Here is a 17,133-nt window from a genome sequence, read left to right as displayed (position 1 = left end):
TTTATATGTACATTTATTATTTTATATACTTTTATAGTAACTTAAATAATTGCAAATATTAAATTATGACTGTATACATAAGATAAACACACATTTGCGTTATATTAGACAATCGTGAGGAAAAGGAAATGAGAATATATCTGCACAACTGTGTTTTTCTTTATCTGTATATTTTGTCTAATAAAGTCACAAATATCCATCAATAATAATTCGCAGGAAATTTCACTCTCTGTAGTGAAATTAGAATGGAGTGGTTTCCCTGTTTTTTCCATTTTACAGTGGAGTGGCTAACGTTACACGGCGAAGAATCTCTAAGTAAAACGCCTCTTCCGGTTCAGCCTGTAAACAGTGATCTCATCCTTAATCTTGCTCCGTCTGCCTTTAGTAGAATCTCACAGCATGTGCGGCGCGCAGTCTTCAGAGAAATGACCGTGAAAAAATATATATTGTTCTCGTTACCTTACGATCCGCCCGCTCTTTTGACATAATGACGATTAGATGGGGGTCATTGAGTTAGCTTGGAGCATGCTAGCATGCTAATTATCCTGTGAAGGGGGCAAACAAGCAGCTGCCTGGTGCAAGCTCTGTTAAAGCTGCTTTAAAGTGTTTTTCACCGGGGTTTCTGCTTGGAGAATAATGGAAGGAGTGCTTTACAAATGGACAAACTATATGACAGGTAAAAGTGAATGGCACCGTGGACACTTGAGCTGCAGTCAGACAGGACACTGCAAGTATGCACAAGATGTACTCAGTTTGTATGATGATGTCTCTATACGACAGAGAGCTGCGGATATATGCAACATTATTATATTGCGTTTTTTAAAATTGCTTCTTTTCTTATACGCTGTGTGTCTTTAAGGAGTTTTTGAATGTCAAAGCTCCATGTTAAGTTAGAGTATACCAAATATGTCATTAGTCAAACTTCCTTTCCTGTCATGTGATGGTATGCTACCTGATTGAATGGAGTAACAAGACTAGTCATAAATCTCAAGTTTAGAATATTCAGAAATTGCATGTTTTGTTTGATTTAAATGTGTTGTTTTTAACCTAATAATTATGTTTTATGAAAGGATGGCAGCCAAGGTGGTTTGTGCTGGACAATGGCATTATTTCATACTATGATTCAGAAGATGACGTGTGTAAAGGCAGCAAAGGCAGTATTAAGATGTCAGTATGTGAAATTAAAGGTGAGGTGATCGTGTATCTTATCAGCAAAATCTTCCTTCTATTCTTTACGAGAAAATAAACTGGTTATTTTTATGTAATTTTTTTACTTCCTCATGTTTGCTCCAGTTCACCCAACGGACAACACCCGTCTGGAGCTGATCATACCAGGGGAGCAGCATTTTTACGTGAAGGCTGTGAATGCAGCGGAGAGGCAGAAGTGGCTGGTGGCTCTGGGGAGCTCCAAAGCTGGACTCATTGACACTAGAACCAAAAAAGAAAGGGGTAGGGCTTCTCTGAAACTTTTCTCATCTTTTCATATCATTGGTCTTTTATTATTCCCTTATGCCTTCTCATAGCAAAAGACTCAACTCACAGTAAATGATTGGTAACACTTTATAATAACTAAAATAAACTAACGTACATGTATGTATATATGTGTGTGTGTTTATATATGTATATGTGTATGTATGTGTGTGTGTGTGTGTGTGTGTGTGTGTGTGTGTGTGTGTGTGTGTGTGTATATATATACTGTTATGTTTGGCAGCACTAATATACACAGACACACACACACACATTCTTGTACATCTATCTTTATGAGGACATTCATTGACACATTGCAATCTCTAGCCGCTTACCCTAACCTTACCCATCACAACTAAGTGCCTAACCCGAACCCTTACCCTAAACCTACCCTTAACCTAATTATAACCTTGTCCCTAAAACCAAGTCTTGACCCTCAAACAGGCCCTTAAAGGGGTCTCAGAAAGTGAGGACTGGCCAAAATGTCCTCACTTTACTCTCTTTGTCCTCACTCCAATGGTCTAAAACTCAAACTGGTCCTCACAAAGATAGTTGTACAAGTACACACACACACACACACACACACACACACACACACACACACACACACACACACACAGGCTCTCATATACTGAATTAATGTTTCCTAGTTGAACATTAGTAATCCTGACTGCTAAGCAATAAGAAGGGCCATTAACAGTTGCATTTCCTCTCCTAATGGGTTTTTGTAGATTTAACAGAAACCACAGAATCACTGAAAACCAAGATGTCAGAGCTGCGTCTGTACTGTGACTTACTTATGCAGCAGGTGCACACTATTCAGGAGTCTGTGGAACAGGAAGGAGAATCTACTGTGGCCAGCACTGAGGTGAGCATCACAGTAATCACATCATTTATTGCAGATAGGTGGATCTGATATAAAAAAAAAGGTTATCATAGAAATTTAGTCTTTTAAACCAAATGGTTGTATTTTCTTATATTTCCCAGACAAGGAATGAGGCGTCCTCATTACTGAGTGCCACCTGTGAAACCTTCATCAAAACACTGGAAGAATGTATGAAAATCGCCAGTTCCAAGTTCCAGACTGATATGTTGCAATCCAGTCCATCTGATTCCATAATGTCCCCTGTGTACCCCTCTCCCGTCCAGATGTCTCGGGTACAAATCACATACAGTTTACCTTCATTTTTAAATTTTTACCTGGATAAAGTTCCTTTTGCTATTTGTGTGTAATATGGTTATTTTATTTGAGATACAAGTTATTTGGTTGAATCTTACAATATCATGTCCAAGTCATATTTGACCCCAAAATCAATAGGAGAAAACATAAAAAGAGTTTGATTTTTTTACTTTACATTTGCATTATTTTTATGACAATTAAATTCATTTATCAATTAAAGTGCAGTAAGCTATTTCTGAGAATCATTGTTGAACACTGTTGATATTTGAAATCAACCTAAACAAACACACACCTCCCTTCATATCTCCGCCCCCAAAATGCACAAACACGCAATGCAAGAGTTGATGTCTCTTTATCATAGCTGAAGTGAAGCACAATAAAGCTTTGCGAAAAATAAAACAAAGATGACGAACAAAAAATAAACACACAGTACACGAGTATATACAAGCAATAGTTCGTTGTTAGTCGACAGCAGGCACAAAACTCAAAACCAATGTTCCTCACGTATGGAGCAGAAATAACACAACCTTGGCGTCTGCTTTCCACTTAGGTCTCTCCAGTGCTGGAAAGCTTTTCTAATATTAACATAGGTCCTAAAACTCTTGCCTGATCATAACCATTATTTTCCCAGTGATATTCTTATGAGCTTTTCTCTTTTGTAATGTCTCTCAGCCATCTCTCCTTCTACAGTCTCCCTTCAAATCTCCCTCTTGCTCACTCTCTCTCCTCCCCCATAACAAGTGGACACGCCCCCTACTGCTGATTGGCTACATGTCTTGTTGTGGTGCTCGGTCCTATCCACTTTCCACAACATTTTTAGAAATTGCTTACTGCACCTTTAAAGCACATTTTTCTCATTTAATTAAATCTTTGCCTATGTAATGAGAACTGGAAGGAAATATGCCTTAACTGAAAAATGCTTCATTTTGTTTATGGAAAATAAATTACTAAATTTTTCATTTTGGGGTGAAATATGACTTGGGCATGTTCTTTACTCACCCATTTATTGGGAAGATGTATGACAGTGCTATTTTAGTATTATTGATATATTATAGTATTTATCGATCATTTGAATTTATCATTTATTGTTATATTTTTAGTTTTCATTTTAAATTTATATATATTTATATATAGCCTATATATAATTTTATTTTTCATTTATAAAATAAAATATTTAAAAAAACTATATAATCTTTAATTTATTTAATTTTTTGTAATTTTTGTACTTCAGAATAATGTTTCTAGTTTTCGTTTTTCATGTAATATTTGATCTTTATTTCAGTTCATGAAATAGTTTTGGTTAGTCAGTTTTAGTTAACCATAACACCACTGGTCTGGCATGTGATTGTTCATAAATTAAGTCAAACATTTTTTATTCTTATTGCATAGATGAAGCGGTCGATCAGCCATCCCGGCACCTACAATTATGAAAGGTACACAATGTTTACAAAATATACAGACTTCTTGTTTTCAGTCCAGACAGCTTACGCTGTTATTTTCTGAGTGGCTATAAATGCAGGTGCTGTTTTCCTTCAAGGTCGAGCTTGCCAAAAGAGTGCATGGCATTGCAGAAGTCCACCCAGAGGCGGACGCGGACATGTTCCGATACAGAGGCTCACAGCGACAGAGGGGCCGAGGACATGGAGCGTGAGTCTCTCACACACACACACACACACCATTGAACATACACACAGATCAGATTCAAGGCTTGAGCAGTCACTGAAGCTTGAATAAATTATTATTGTTGTGGCCCTAAAAATGATCGGCAGTAACTTAACAAAAGTGATCACTTCACCTCTTGTGTTTTTCACAGGCTTGATGTTTCACAGAGCCAACATCAACGGTGACTCCACTCCGAGTATCCCAGAAGAGGTTGGAACGAGCACAAAGTTCCTGTCGGAAACTGACACTCCGGAATCTGACCTTTCCCTCTGAACCATGCGAGACGGATTATGAGACGGGGAATAAAAGGAAAACACGTACTGCTATGCAGTCAAAGATTGCAGCATTGTATAGATGGATTTGACTTCTAGTGTTGTATTTCTTGATGATGAAGAATTCGGCGGCACTTTATAAAAACAGATGATGAAGAAAACAGTCTGATTTGAATGTTTATACTCTTCCAGGTATTTTAAGAAATTCGTTTGCCTTGATGCTAAGATGTTTTTCCTTTTTTTGTGATACATAATTATTACTGTATCCCTTCAGTGAAGAGTTGAAGATGTTTGTACTGGATTTTTAATGTGTTGTGCAGTTGCCTTTGTTAAATGGGAACCTTGCTGAAAAGGTTTTTGCTACTGTGCCAAGGGGTTGTGCGTACGTGCTGACATTAACTTCAAAGATTTGGTTTTTTATTCACTCGGCATGCAGTGTTGTTCATTAGTTTATGATGCAGAATACATTTATTTATTTTTGTATGTCACTAGAGTCTCCCCCTCCCCCCCAAAAAAAACATTTTTTGGCCTTAATTCTTCGCATGGAGGAATTTGATCTATTAATTATTGTAATGTTTGGTAAGTTTTAAAAAGATTTAGCAAGATTATTAATTATTTTATCTCCAAAAATATAAGTGGGTCTGGTTACACTTTACAATAAGGTCCCATTAGTTAACATTAGTTAAAGCATTAACTAACAATGAGCAATATATATGTTACAGTATTTATTATTATTTGTTGATGTTAGTTAATAAAAAATACAGCTGTCCATTGTTAGTTCATGTTAGCTCAGGTCCATTGAATAATATTAACAGATACAATTTTTTTTATTTTAATATTGTAAATGTTGTAATGTCTTTTTTCACCTTTCATGTTAATTAATGCAGTTGATTAATGTTAACAAATGGTACCTAATTGTAAAGTGGATTTCAAAATTGAGTTGTTTTTTTAAATATTATCTGTAATCATGTTTTCCTCAAACACAGAGGCAAAGAGAATTAATAATACATAAGAAACATTTTCATGCAGTCATGTTTTTATTTGAGAGAAAAAGAGAGATCGCATGGTGTTGAATGACATTGAATAATTAGTTCCCATGTTACCTAACAGACGGCAGATCCCTGTACAGCAACAGTATGTTTATCTTCCTCTGGTCATCTGTGTTTGCCATCTGATTTCCACTTGAAAACAGTCTATAATAAATGATTAATTTCTCCAGAGGGAGATTAGCTTTCTCAGCGGGGAGGTGCTACTGCCGGCCATCACCAGCGGACAACCAAGCAGGTGCAAATGAGCACTGGGAATCAGCGTGAAGACTTGCTTTTCCCAAATGATAAATCTGTATCAACAAAGCAGAAATCCCCTGCTGTTTCTAGAAGAGTTGTGAAAAACAGTCATTATCCACTACACAGAGCATGTGGTACCGCCTATTTTTGGTTACGGCTGTTAATTTGTGGTACTGGCCCTCTGAACGGCAGGCTTGAAATTCAATCTTATTAAAACTTAGTGATGTTGGGACTAAAGTATCGAGCAGAACTTAGTATTAATGCTGTCTGAATGAAGACCATTGTTTAGATGTCTAAAGTCAGTGGGGTTGTCGTACGCTGGTGTGACATCGAACTGAATTAAATGATCAGGGGAGATTTTGCCTGACTGGAGAGATGACGATGCATGACTTTTTTCGTTCTCAACCTTTTCCTCCATTTTTGTGTCCTCCTTCTGCACATAATTTGCATCTTCATGGCTTTCCTCTGTGCAAATGACAATTTGAAAAAAAGCATACATGTAAATGCACTGCTTAAAAATTAAGCAGCACAACTGATTTCTACAATAATAAGAAATATTTCTTGGGCAGCAAATCATCATATTAGAATGATTTCTGAAGGATCATGTGACACTGAAGACTGGAGTAATGATGCTGAAAATTCAGCTTTGCCATCACAGGAATAAATTGCATTTTAAAATATATTCAAATCGAAAACAGTTATTTGAAATTGTAAAAATATTTCACAATATTACTGTTTTACTATATCTTTAATTAAATAAATGCAGCCTTGGTGAGAATAAAAGTCTTTTGAACAATATTTTGCAACATGTAACGGGTCTCTCCACCAAAAGGCCTTAAAAAGACTCCTGTGATGGGTTTATATACTGTATAATATTACAAATATCAAAAAAAAAAAAAACAGGTCTTAGACTAAGGCCCGTTCACACCAAGCACGATAAATATAAAGATAACGATAAAGATAACTATATATGCATCCACACCAACGACCGATTACGGTCTTTTTATTCTAAGCACGCGCGCGCCCGCGCTGCGGTTTCAAAGTAGCGAAAATTGATGACCTGCTAGAATGGATTCTGATTGGCTGTCAGTGTTTTATCGTTTGACAGCTGGAAAAAAATAGTTCGGAAAGTGATCCCAACGATATCGTTCCTCATATCTTTATCGTTATAGTTGTGGTGTGAACTCTGTTATTCTTTAATATGGAGAACGATTTTTAGAATATCTTTATCGTTATCTTTATAGTTATTGTCCTTGATGTGAACGGGCCTCTAACCCTAAAATCTGGCAGGATAGGAACGTGTAGAAATGAGCAACATGTCCTACTTTAGTGAATGGAAGTCCAATGGGTCAAAAGAGTTTCCTCACCCTTCGAGTCATCTGTCACGACCTCTGTGTCTTCCTGGTACACGCACGTCTCTCCGTCGACCAAACCCATGATCTGTTCATCACTCTTTTGGAGGTTCTTCAGCAGGAAGTATGTTCTCATCAGCCCTTTGCCTTTCACCTCGATCTCACCCCTCTCAGCGATCTCAAAGATTCCTTTGTCCTTTAACACACTGTGGAAAAGAAGTGATGTTCTGTTTAGTGCTATTCTTAGATCTGGATTTCAGTGGCTACACACAGAAGGCCTCAGTGCTTATCAAGACCTCGCTTGTCTCTTATCCTCACCAAGGCTGCATTTATTTGATTACAAAATAAAGTAAAAACTGTAATATTGTGAAATATAATTACAATTTAAAAGAACTGATTTATATTTGAATATAGTTTCAAATGTAATTTATTCCAGTGACGGCAAAGCTGAATTTTCAGCATTATTACTCGAGCCTTCAAGGCAAGGCAAGGCTCAAGAAACATTTCATATTATTATTAAGCCTGTTTTATACTTCTGCGTCGAACTGCCGCCGTAGCTACGTCGTAGGCTTTGTGTAGCGCGCGTACCCTACGGCGTACCCTGACGTGCACCTCTCCAAAAATGTAACAACGCGTCAATTCTACGCGGACACAAGCGCGGTGATTGGTCTGCCAGAACCCCTCCCTCGGGGTTTCACATGCTCCCTAGGTGCGCGTCAACGCGGACAACGACACAGAAGTATAAATTAAAACCAACACGTTGCCTACGGCGTATAGGCTCCGGCGTAGGTCCGACGCAGAAGTATAATGAGGCCTTAAATGTTCAACTTCCTTACTTGAGTGAAAGTACAAATACTTCTGTACTGGTCAAATATTACTCCGCTACAAGTAAAAGTTGTAGTACTAGTTTTTAAAAGTACTTAAGTATCAAAGGTTTTATTACTGTTGCATTGTTGTATGTAATACTTGCCTCTGAATCTATGCCTGCCTACCCTCATATCGATATCAAATTTATTTCTATAACACAGTTCCAGTAGTAGGATTGAATGTGAGATTGAATAAGTGCACTCAATAACGTACACAATGGTTTTGGACACCCAAATGGCTGTTCCCTCAAATAGTGCCCTATTTAAAGTTTTTTTGGCTTTTAGTATGAATATGTTACCCTTACTGTTTTCTAAAAGCTAGTGTGCTCCAAAACAACGACAAAATTCGCATTTAGAAGACCAAATCCAACGTTAAAAATGAAAATCAGGTTGATGTCAGAATATAACATCAGATTGACGTTAATCTCCAACATTGGACAGAGCATTAAAATGGGTTGACATCAGAAACCAACATCAGTTGGGTTCTAACATCAACCCAACTTTCAATTCCAACCAAAACCATTGATAACGTCAAAAATGACGGTTCTGACGTCAGTCCGACGTCGGGTTCTGATGTCAATCTGACTTTCATTTCCAACCAAAATGCAACCCTGCAACTAAAATCATCCCCTGACTGACGTTACTACTTTCCACTCAAGGACCTTGACAGAAATGTAGTGGAGTACAAAGTCTGATATTGGTCTTTCAAATGTATAGTGAAGTTAAAGTAAAAAGTTTCCAGAAAAAATAATACTCAAGTAAAGTACAGATACTCAAAAAATTTACTTAAGCACAGTACTCAAGTAAATGCACTTTATTACTGTCCACCTCTGCATTTAGGCCATGTGACAATAGGAATCTAAACCCATTCAAAAACTAGCATTCACCTGTATGTGAAGGGGCTCACGTGTATGTGATCAGGGACGCCGTGGCTCTCCATTCGAGAGGCTGTATTGACAGTGTCTCCAAACAAGCAGTACCGTGGCATCTTATCACCTACAACACCAGCCAAAACTGGACCGGTGTGCAGGCCAACTCGGATCTAGATTGACAATAAATCAATAAATTAAACAAATTACAAGAGCATACTGAGCTTCTATTTACATAGAGCCGACTGTTTAAACACACATACCTGTATGGGCTGTCCTGTGACAGGGCTAGTCACCTCCCTTGCAGCAATTCTCATACCGAGGGCAAAGTTTGCCACCCGCTCCGCATGTGTTTCTGTAGGAATGGGCACACCGCCAACCACCATGTAAGCATCACCTATCGTCTCTACCTGTTGTGAGACAGTATCATTTTGTTACATTTCTTTATGTCTCTTTGATTAATTGTAAGTGAATTACCCAATACATTCTGAAGGTTTTCCTTATAATTTATGTATAAGTAATAACATGATTTTTATAAATAAAATATATATATAAAATATATTAAATTACAAAAAAAGTAATATCATAATAAAATGCTGCTTACTAATTATTATAATAAAATAATATAGAATTTAATATATATATGATTATATTTTATATATATACTGTATATATATATTTTTTATAGATTTTTTATTTATATAAAGCAAATCACTATATATATATATATATATATATATATATATATATAGTGACTTGCTTTATATAAAAAAATATATATTATATTAAATATAAAATATAGTAATATCATTAAATTATATTAAATATTACAAAAATATATAACTTAACATAAATTTAATATATAATCAAATAAAATTATGTGTGTTTCTGTGTGGATAGATGGATAGATAGATAGTAAACGATTGGAACAACCAATCCCACACAAACCTTATAGACAGTATGAATGTTTGTAAGACGATCAAATCTGGAATACATTGCGTTGAGCATGTTGACTATCTGAATGGGTTCGCAGGCTGCGCAGATGTTAGTGAAGGTGACCACATCACTGAAAAGGATGGTGCACACTTTGAATTCACCTGAAAGATTAACAGAAAGAGTCTGATCCATGTAAAGAATGGAAAATGACAAGTGTTCTGTAGGGTGTTCCTCTGGTTTCTTTACCTGCCTCTACTCTTTTGCCCTCTTTAAGCTGGTTGGCAACGTGTGTCGGCAACATGGCATAAAGGAGCTTTTCAGATTTTTGCTTTTCGATCTCCAAGTTGCGCGAGAGGATTCTCAACTCCTCCTTCTTCCTCTCTAGCTGATTGGAGAGCTCGATCTCCGCCAGCCTCTGCTGGTTGAGCAGGATCAGATCTCGCGTGGTGTCGTGCTGGGCGATGTCTGCCAGGTGAAGACCCCTTTCCTCCAGTTCTTGGAGGCTTCGTAGCTTAGGAGAGCATAGATAGATCATGCAGTTCAGTGACTCCATCCACATCATCTGTCCTAAAACACACACGCATGCAAATTAATCATCAACCAATAGGATATATGCAAAAAAGTTTGCAAAATTACATAAATATAATTTTACACTAATTTCAGAAGTAACAAAGGAAACCACTTTTCTCAATCAGAATCGTTTACGCACACAATAGCACAATTATCAAGTGTAATAAATCTCTGTGGACGAAATACCTCGCAGTTTGAGCGTGGCCTGGTTTCGCTGGATCTCTGGTAACATTTCTCTCCTGGTCTTCAGCACAAACTGGCTGTTGATGAACTTTTTGATGCTCTGGATGTTGCAGGTGACCTCTGGGTGAACAATGGTGAAGTATTCATCCAGACGGATACCTGAGGTCTGCAGTCCGGGAACAAACTTCTGAATGTTGACACCTGTGTGCTTCACCACCAGCTAAAAAGAAAAGGTTAAAACGGTTCAAAATGATTCAATGTGTTTAACATTTGAATTGTTAATAAAAGAAATGCAGAGTTAGGGCCGGTTCACCTAGAACGTGTTTTTGCTGTTAAAAAGTGGAACGAAAAAAGTGTTAAAAGTTGAACTTATTTTAACTTGAGAGTTGCGTGTTTGCATGTCATGCACGAGATGCTGCAAAAGGAAGCTAGACGCAAGTTCAACGGTTTAAGACGTCCGTCTGGCACGTGTTTACTTGGAAAAACAATGGAAAAGTATCGCAGTGGAATGGAAAAATGCATTCTGTGTGAACTGCCCCTTATACTTCCTTACGTTTTGATCAAAAACGATGTGAAAGGGAAAAGCATTACAGAAAGCTTGTTCGTCAATCCACAGTCTTTTTGGGTAGCTGGGTGTGAATGATTGCCGCAGATTGCCTTAAGAGAGATACAAATGTAAAACCATTAATTCATGTAATACTTGAAAAACATGCTAAATCAGGAAAAAAAATTGTTATAGTGGGGTCCAACAAAATGTATTTTTTTTAAATAGTTTTATTAATATTTAATATAGCTTTTATTGTTATATTTTTAGTTTTCATGTTAATTTTAGTTAAATTTTTAGTCATGTCATTATCTCGTCATTTTATTTTAAATATTGCTATGTAGGTTTAATTTATTTCTATTTCGGTTTTTGTTTTATTATTTGTTTTAAACAGAAACGTGTGTGATAATGCTCAATGCTACAAAACAAAATCTGCCGCAGTCGGATAGATCGAATGAACCTTAAGCAGGCCTACTGTAGTTTGTTTAACCAATATTATCACTTAAATATATATTCTATTATATTTTGAAACAAATTTCCATGACTTTTCCAAAACATTCTGGGTTTATTTATTTTTCGAAACTTTTCCAGGCCTGGAAATTGCTATTTTAAAACTTTCCAGGGTTTTCATCACTGTATGAACCTTTGATTTCCCCCCTAAAACCTTTAAAAGGTTTATTAAAACACATTCAAATTAGTTATTTTGAACAGTTTTCTTGTAATTAATTCAAATGTGCTCTATAGTGCCAAAAGCAAGAGTAGTTAGCGTGACTGAATATCTGTCAAACCTTGGCCCAACATGACAATGCTCCTCACAATCTCCCATGGAGATCGTCTCCTTGGACACAGCTGCAGGTTGGCATACCTGGCCATCATCCTTTTCATTGTCTCCTCCTTGTCCTGTTGATATAGCAGTTGTCATGGTTACATACTTTTTCAACCATGCTACTTATGATTTCAAAATTACAAAGACAGCAGACAGTTGAGAGTCTAGACCTACTTAAACATTCATGATGATTCTGAAACTGATTTAAGTGTCTGATCTTTGAGCAGGTAAGACTACTTGAAATGTTCACATTCCTATATTGTGTTATACATGATAATGCCAAAGCAACTGATATGCACTTTGAAAAAGAACACTTTTTTAAAAAAGCATTTAACATCATAGAGAGATGTTCAAATATAATGTACAAGAGAAATACACAACAGTTCCATATTTTCTGCAATGTCTTCCTGGACTACACACCTCTTTCTCTGCTTGTATTTCCTCTACACTGCCTTTCTGAGGCTTTCTTTTGGCCACCTTTTCCTTCTGTACCATGTGGAAAACCACATGTTCCTTTTTTCCAGTGCGCTCATCTTCTTCTGACTGGTTCAGAATGGTCATCGTAACCTCACTGTCAAAGAAATCCTTCGCCACAGCCTCAATAATACCTGGCCAACAATTATAAATACAACATGAAAAAACCCCCCCGAAAAATTAATTGATAATGTGCTTATCATCACAAAGAAAATTCTTTAATGTATAGACCTTATGTAGCCCCGCCCCTTTTCAGTGCCGCGCTCGTTTTTCTTTTGACTTCCGGTCTGTATTTTCACAGCGATTTTGCGTGTTTATTAATGAACGGCTTGTTCTAAAATATTCCCTGTCGACTGACATTTGTTTAGTCATCTGCTTTAAACATTACAGTCCTCATGATAACTTTCGTTAACTTTACATTAAGTAAATCCACGTCAAAAGCTAATTACTCCTGGACAGCAATGCCATAGAAATATACAGAGCGACCGCAAAAACGGAAGTTAAAAGACAATATTCTAAAGATGGCGGCGCCCTCGTTTCTCTGGCGCATAAGGTCTAATAGTCGCATATAAAAAATTATATATTTTTGAATAAATGTTCTAAACAGAGCAGAAATGTATTTTCACATTGAAAATCTAGCTATTTAGTGTACAACCTAAATGCCAAAATATATATATGAAAAAAATGTACACCAAAATTTGCCTCAGGAGGCTTTTTTTCCCCCTTTACTAAACTCAAAGATTTAAAATATGTTTTGGACTATTTAAATATATTTAGATAAATATGGCAAAAAAAGAAGAAACATAAGTAACTAAATTGTATTGAAATATATGAATGCATATATTTTCACATATACATTAACAAAATATTGCCAATTTTATGTAGGCTATCTAAAAATATATATGGGGTTGCTGATAGCTTTATGCCTTTCATGTTAAAACTCTCACCTGGCACAATATGACAAAGTCCTTTCCTGTCTGAGTAATAGTGAAGAAGAATTCTGCCATCATCCATCCGCTCCACACGAAAGGACGGAGCATTCATGGCCTAAGTAAAAAGGTGTGCCAAGTTACAAACCATAATTAGTTAATAAATAATAAAACATAATAAAGTTCATAGTTTTTATTTCATATGTAGCCTACTCAAACATTTGAACAAACAAAACACTGAGCCAACATCAAATGTCATTGTAACAACATTTGCAAAGGAAGTAGGCCTATAATAAGTGGACTGAGATTACATTTGGACTGAGATTCATTTTTAATTAAACACTGTATGATTCAGAACGTGTCTTTGAGTTCTACGGCGCTGCATTTTTATTGTTTTTCTCTGTCTTTTGTCTCGCACATGACACGGCAATCTAAAAACAAAGTTCAACTTTTAAAAAAATGTGTCTCTAGAACTCTTTTTCTGTACACTGACCTGCATCTCATGTTTTTGCTTTTAAAAGTTTTGAGTTTTGAGAAGCATTGAGTATTCTGACCTCATAAGATAATGCCAAATAACTGTGTAGAGCATCAAGATTTTCAATGAATTCCACCAGGTTTCCACCGAGAGTTCGCAGCATAGTGTCATATCCCGACATCTTGCAAAAACTGAAAAAGTACTCTCCAAACAGCTTCAAAACCACCTCGGAGGAGACATCTAGAAGAAGAATGAAACAGAACTTACATTCAGGCAGCAGTTCAATTTCCTTTTCAATTGAGTCTTCGTCATTGCGAGACCAGTTGAGTGGAGTTCAGGTGTGTGACTCACTCAGAGATTCACACCTGTCCTTGTCCACTTACTCTCAGGGACATATTGGAGGACAGGTTAGGACATCAACCATCATGATGCCCAGTGGACTATTCCCTCAGTAGGGACATAGTTAGCACTCTCTCAGACACTTGACCAATGTCTGCAAGTCCCCAAGGACAGTCTACTCACTCTTTTCTCAAAAATGTATACACAGACAGACATTTGAAAAGTGGATCCAAACAAAAACTGGCCTTTTAAAGAAGTGAAACATTCTGGTGAGTCAGACAAAGTCCCTAACCAACTGTTGAAAGAAGGTTCCTTAGCTGACATATATAGACAAACATAAATGCAAATAAACACAAATGCATATAGATCTAAAACTAGCTTACAGTTACAGGGAACAATATCATACTAAGTGATAATCTTAATACAAAATTATGCTCACCCAGCATTTTACAAGCCTCTTCCACTAAACGAAGAGTGATGAGATCGTCGTAGATTTCATAGGTCATAAACGTCTCCTGGACCCCGGCCATTAATCTAGGAAAGATTTTGTTTAGTCGAAACAAACTACAAATCTTTCCATGATTTCTTTACACGTCACATGTGTTGTATACAGACCTCAGTTTCTCCCATGTTTCTTCTCCAAACCTTTCAATGACCAGTGACTTCAGACAAGTATTGATAAAGCCGTACTGTGAGACAAACACACCGTTAATTGAAAGCTGCTGGAATACTGTACTATACAAAAAAATGTCTAAAAGTTTTTTACTCACCATTTCTCCAAACCACGAACAAACCGTTGCAATCCCAAACTTGTAGACTCTATACTCTCTCCACACTGAGCAGAAGGAGATGCTCTTTAAATTATGGTGTGTAGATTATGCAGACTCATGCAGATACACAGACACTCCCACTCTACCATACACTTACATAGATTAATGCATGCCCACATACACACATCTGATGATAAGGAAATCACTGCTCAACTAGGGGAACAGGGATGCATTTTAAAGAGAATGTTTCACTTTGCAATTAATATAATATTCTCATATTGGAAACTTTAACCTGTTACATTTCTAGACAGGCCTAGGCCTATACCATAAATTCAAGTGCCCGTATTATGCTTTTTCGAATATTCCCTTTCATGCAGTGTGTGACATAGCTGTCTGTGAATGTAAACGGTCTGCAAAGTTGTAAAGTTGAAAGTGCACAATAAAAAAGTTATTGTCTCCCAAATGAAAGACTCAACTAATCGAACCACCTAAATGAGTAGTCTGGAATTTCAGTCTCACTTCCGTGTCTTGCATACGTAAAGTGGGAATGCATTTGCATAATTCCCACCTTCATTGTGCTGCCCGCGAACAACGTCTACTTTGACCCAACCTCAAACACTGTAGCTGGTTGGTGTTTTGTTCATGTCGAGAAGACACAGTTTTCTGCTCTGCAAAAGCAAATTCAAACTTCCAAAGGATGAGGATGTGAAGAGTCAGTGGTTAAAATTACCACAGCGATACAATAGCCTTTTGATGATTGCTTCTCAAATCTCCATGAGGTCTAAGTGGGATTTACAAAATGCTTATCCATTAAAGATAGGACTTTATTTGTTTCCCAAAATCACATCCTGTAAGTATGATTAATTATTGATCTATATATTTTCTACCAGGTGTTCAAAATTCATAGTTTTGTGTTTTATATTGTGTAGGTCTCTGGCTAACTGGCTAATTTGTGTTATTACTGTCTTACTGATATAGTTATGCTGTGGGCCCAATATGACCAAAAATTGTGTCCATCAATGCAGATTTCTGTTGTTCTTACTCATTTGAATAATGATAAAGGATGGAGCAAGATTTGTTTTTACAAACTTTAATGTTAATCAGTCATTCACATTAGTGCATGGGTAACGTATGAGCTGTTATCGATATAGTTAATAATAAAGTTATGCTGATGGTGAGGAATTACAGTTGCAACGTTTCATATTGTACCTCAAAATCATATTGCTTAGAAACATCCTGCTCAAGTCGTCCTTGTGATGGAGGTTTGGGTTGAATAACCAACGCTATCTCACAACCAATTCGTACGAATTCGTACGAGTGATAAAAAGGTGGCTAATTCGTACAAATTTGTACGATTTGTCTAAACCCACGTGATGGGTAGGTTTAGGGGCGGGGTCAGGGGTAGGTCATTCGTATGAATTCATACGAATTGGGCAATTCGTAAAATATGTGCGATTTAGCAAAAATCTTACTAATTCGTACGAGTGAGGTCGTACGATTTCGTACGAATTAGCCACCTCGTAGAATTCGTACGAACTGCCGTGAGATCAGGCTGGAATAACTAGTTCTTCCAATGTTTCATCATTGGACTCACCCTCGGATTGATATGGTAAAATCGACGCCATCGTTACTGTCTTTACAGTGTGTACAATCTCTGAGCTTTAGGAAGCATCCGGAGCTGAAGTTCAGTTATGGTGATGTGCATTTCGACACGCACTGGCAGACAAATCACAATAGACTCACTGGGCCATCTTACCAATCAGAGCAGAGCAGGCTCGCGGAAAGGAGGGAGGGATTAATAGAGACTGAATCTTCGGACAACTCGTTTGAGAATCATTGAAAAATCGGGTGATGTGCAATGTATATTATGTGAAAATTAAAGTGTTTTTTTTTTTAACCTTGATGCATGTATAAGCTATCTACCGTGGGAGACATCCAAAACAAAATTAGCAACCTTTAAAATAGCATAATAGTAGCATTTTGAGTGTTTCAGTAGATCAATGATGCTTGAATCTCTCTTCTTTCTTTTTTTCCTTTTTTTTTTTTTGCAGGAAATCATGAACTGCCTTAACCCTAGTCATAGGTGTTGTTGCACAAGCTTAGAAATGCTTTCTCTTTCACTTTAATCTCCAC

General features: G+C 36.9%; 2 protein-coding genes across 2 annotated transcripts; one reads left to right on the top strand and one right to left on the bottom strand.

Annotated features, from left to right (window-relative positions):
- Window positions 1-299: 299 nt before the first annotated feature.
- plekha3 (pleckstrin homology domain containing, family A (phosphoinositide binding specific) member 3) lies at window positions 300-6,253 on the top strand. The gene is made up of 8 exons (XM_081358649.1): window positions 300-676; window positions 1,071-1,187; window positions 1,294-1,449; window positions 2,199-2,335; window positions 2,455-2,625; window positions 4,037-4,080; window positions 4,185-4,294; window positions 4,461-6,253. Exons 1-8 carry the CDS (start codon window positions 637-639, stop codon window positions 4,580-4,582), a joined length of 897 nt encoding a protein of 298 aa, XP_081214775.1. The 5' UTR covers window positions 300-636; the 3' UTR covers window positions 4,583-6,253.
- On the bottom strand, window positions 5,605-14,764 carry gucy1b2 (guanylate cyclase 1, soluble, beta 2). The gene is given in 13 exon segments (XM_081358648.1): window positions 5,605-6,332; window positions 7,235-7,425; window positions 8,973-9,127; window positions 9,218-9,358; window positions 9,900-10,051; window positions 10,137-10,457; window positions 10,647-10,863; window positions 11,197-11,300; window positions 11,976-12,087; window positions 12,434-12,621; window positions 13,435-13,534; window positions 13,971-14,131; window positions 14,670-14,764. Coding segments are annotated over 13 exon segments (2,166 nt in total). The 5' UTR covers window positions 14,761-14,764; the 3' UTR covers window positions 5,605-6,099.
- Window positions 14,765-17,133: the final 2,369 nt, after the last annotated feature.

The sequence above is a fragment of the Scardinius erythrophthalmus genome (genome assembly GCF_964197995.2).
Source record: "Scardinius erythrophthalmus genome assembly, chromosome: 25".
Classification (NCBI taxonomy): Eukaryota; Metazoa; Chordata; class Actinopteri; order Cypriniformes; family Leuciscidae; genus Scardinius; species Scardinius erythrophthalmus.
The sequence above is the reverse complement of the archived record's forward strand: the minus strand, read 5'-3'. Positions and strand labels throughout refer to the sequence as shown.

Bases quoted from the DNA above. Each gene is read 5' to 3' on its own strand.
- plekha3 (XM_081358649.1), top strand. From the start codon at position 637: ATGGAAGGAGTGCTTTACAAATGGACAAACTATATGACAG. The intron at 2,336-2,454 runs GTGAGCATCACA...TATATTTCCCAG, and splicing joins CTACTGTGGCCAGCACTGAG to ACAAGGAATGAGGCGTCCTC. The intron at 4,295-4,460 runs GTGAGTCTCTCA...TGTTTTTCACAG, and splicing joins AGGGGCCGAGGACATGGAGC to GCTTGATGTTTCACAGAGCC.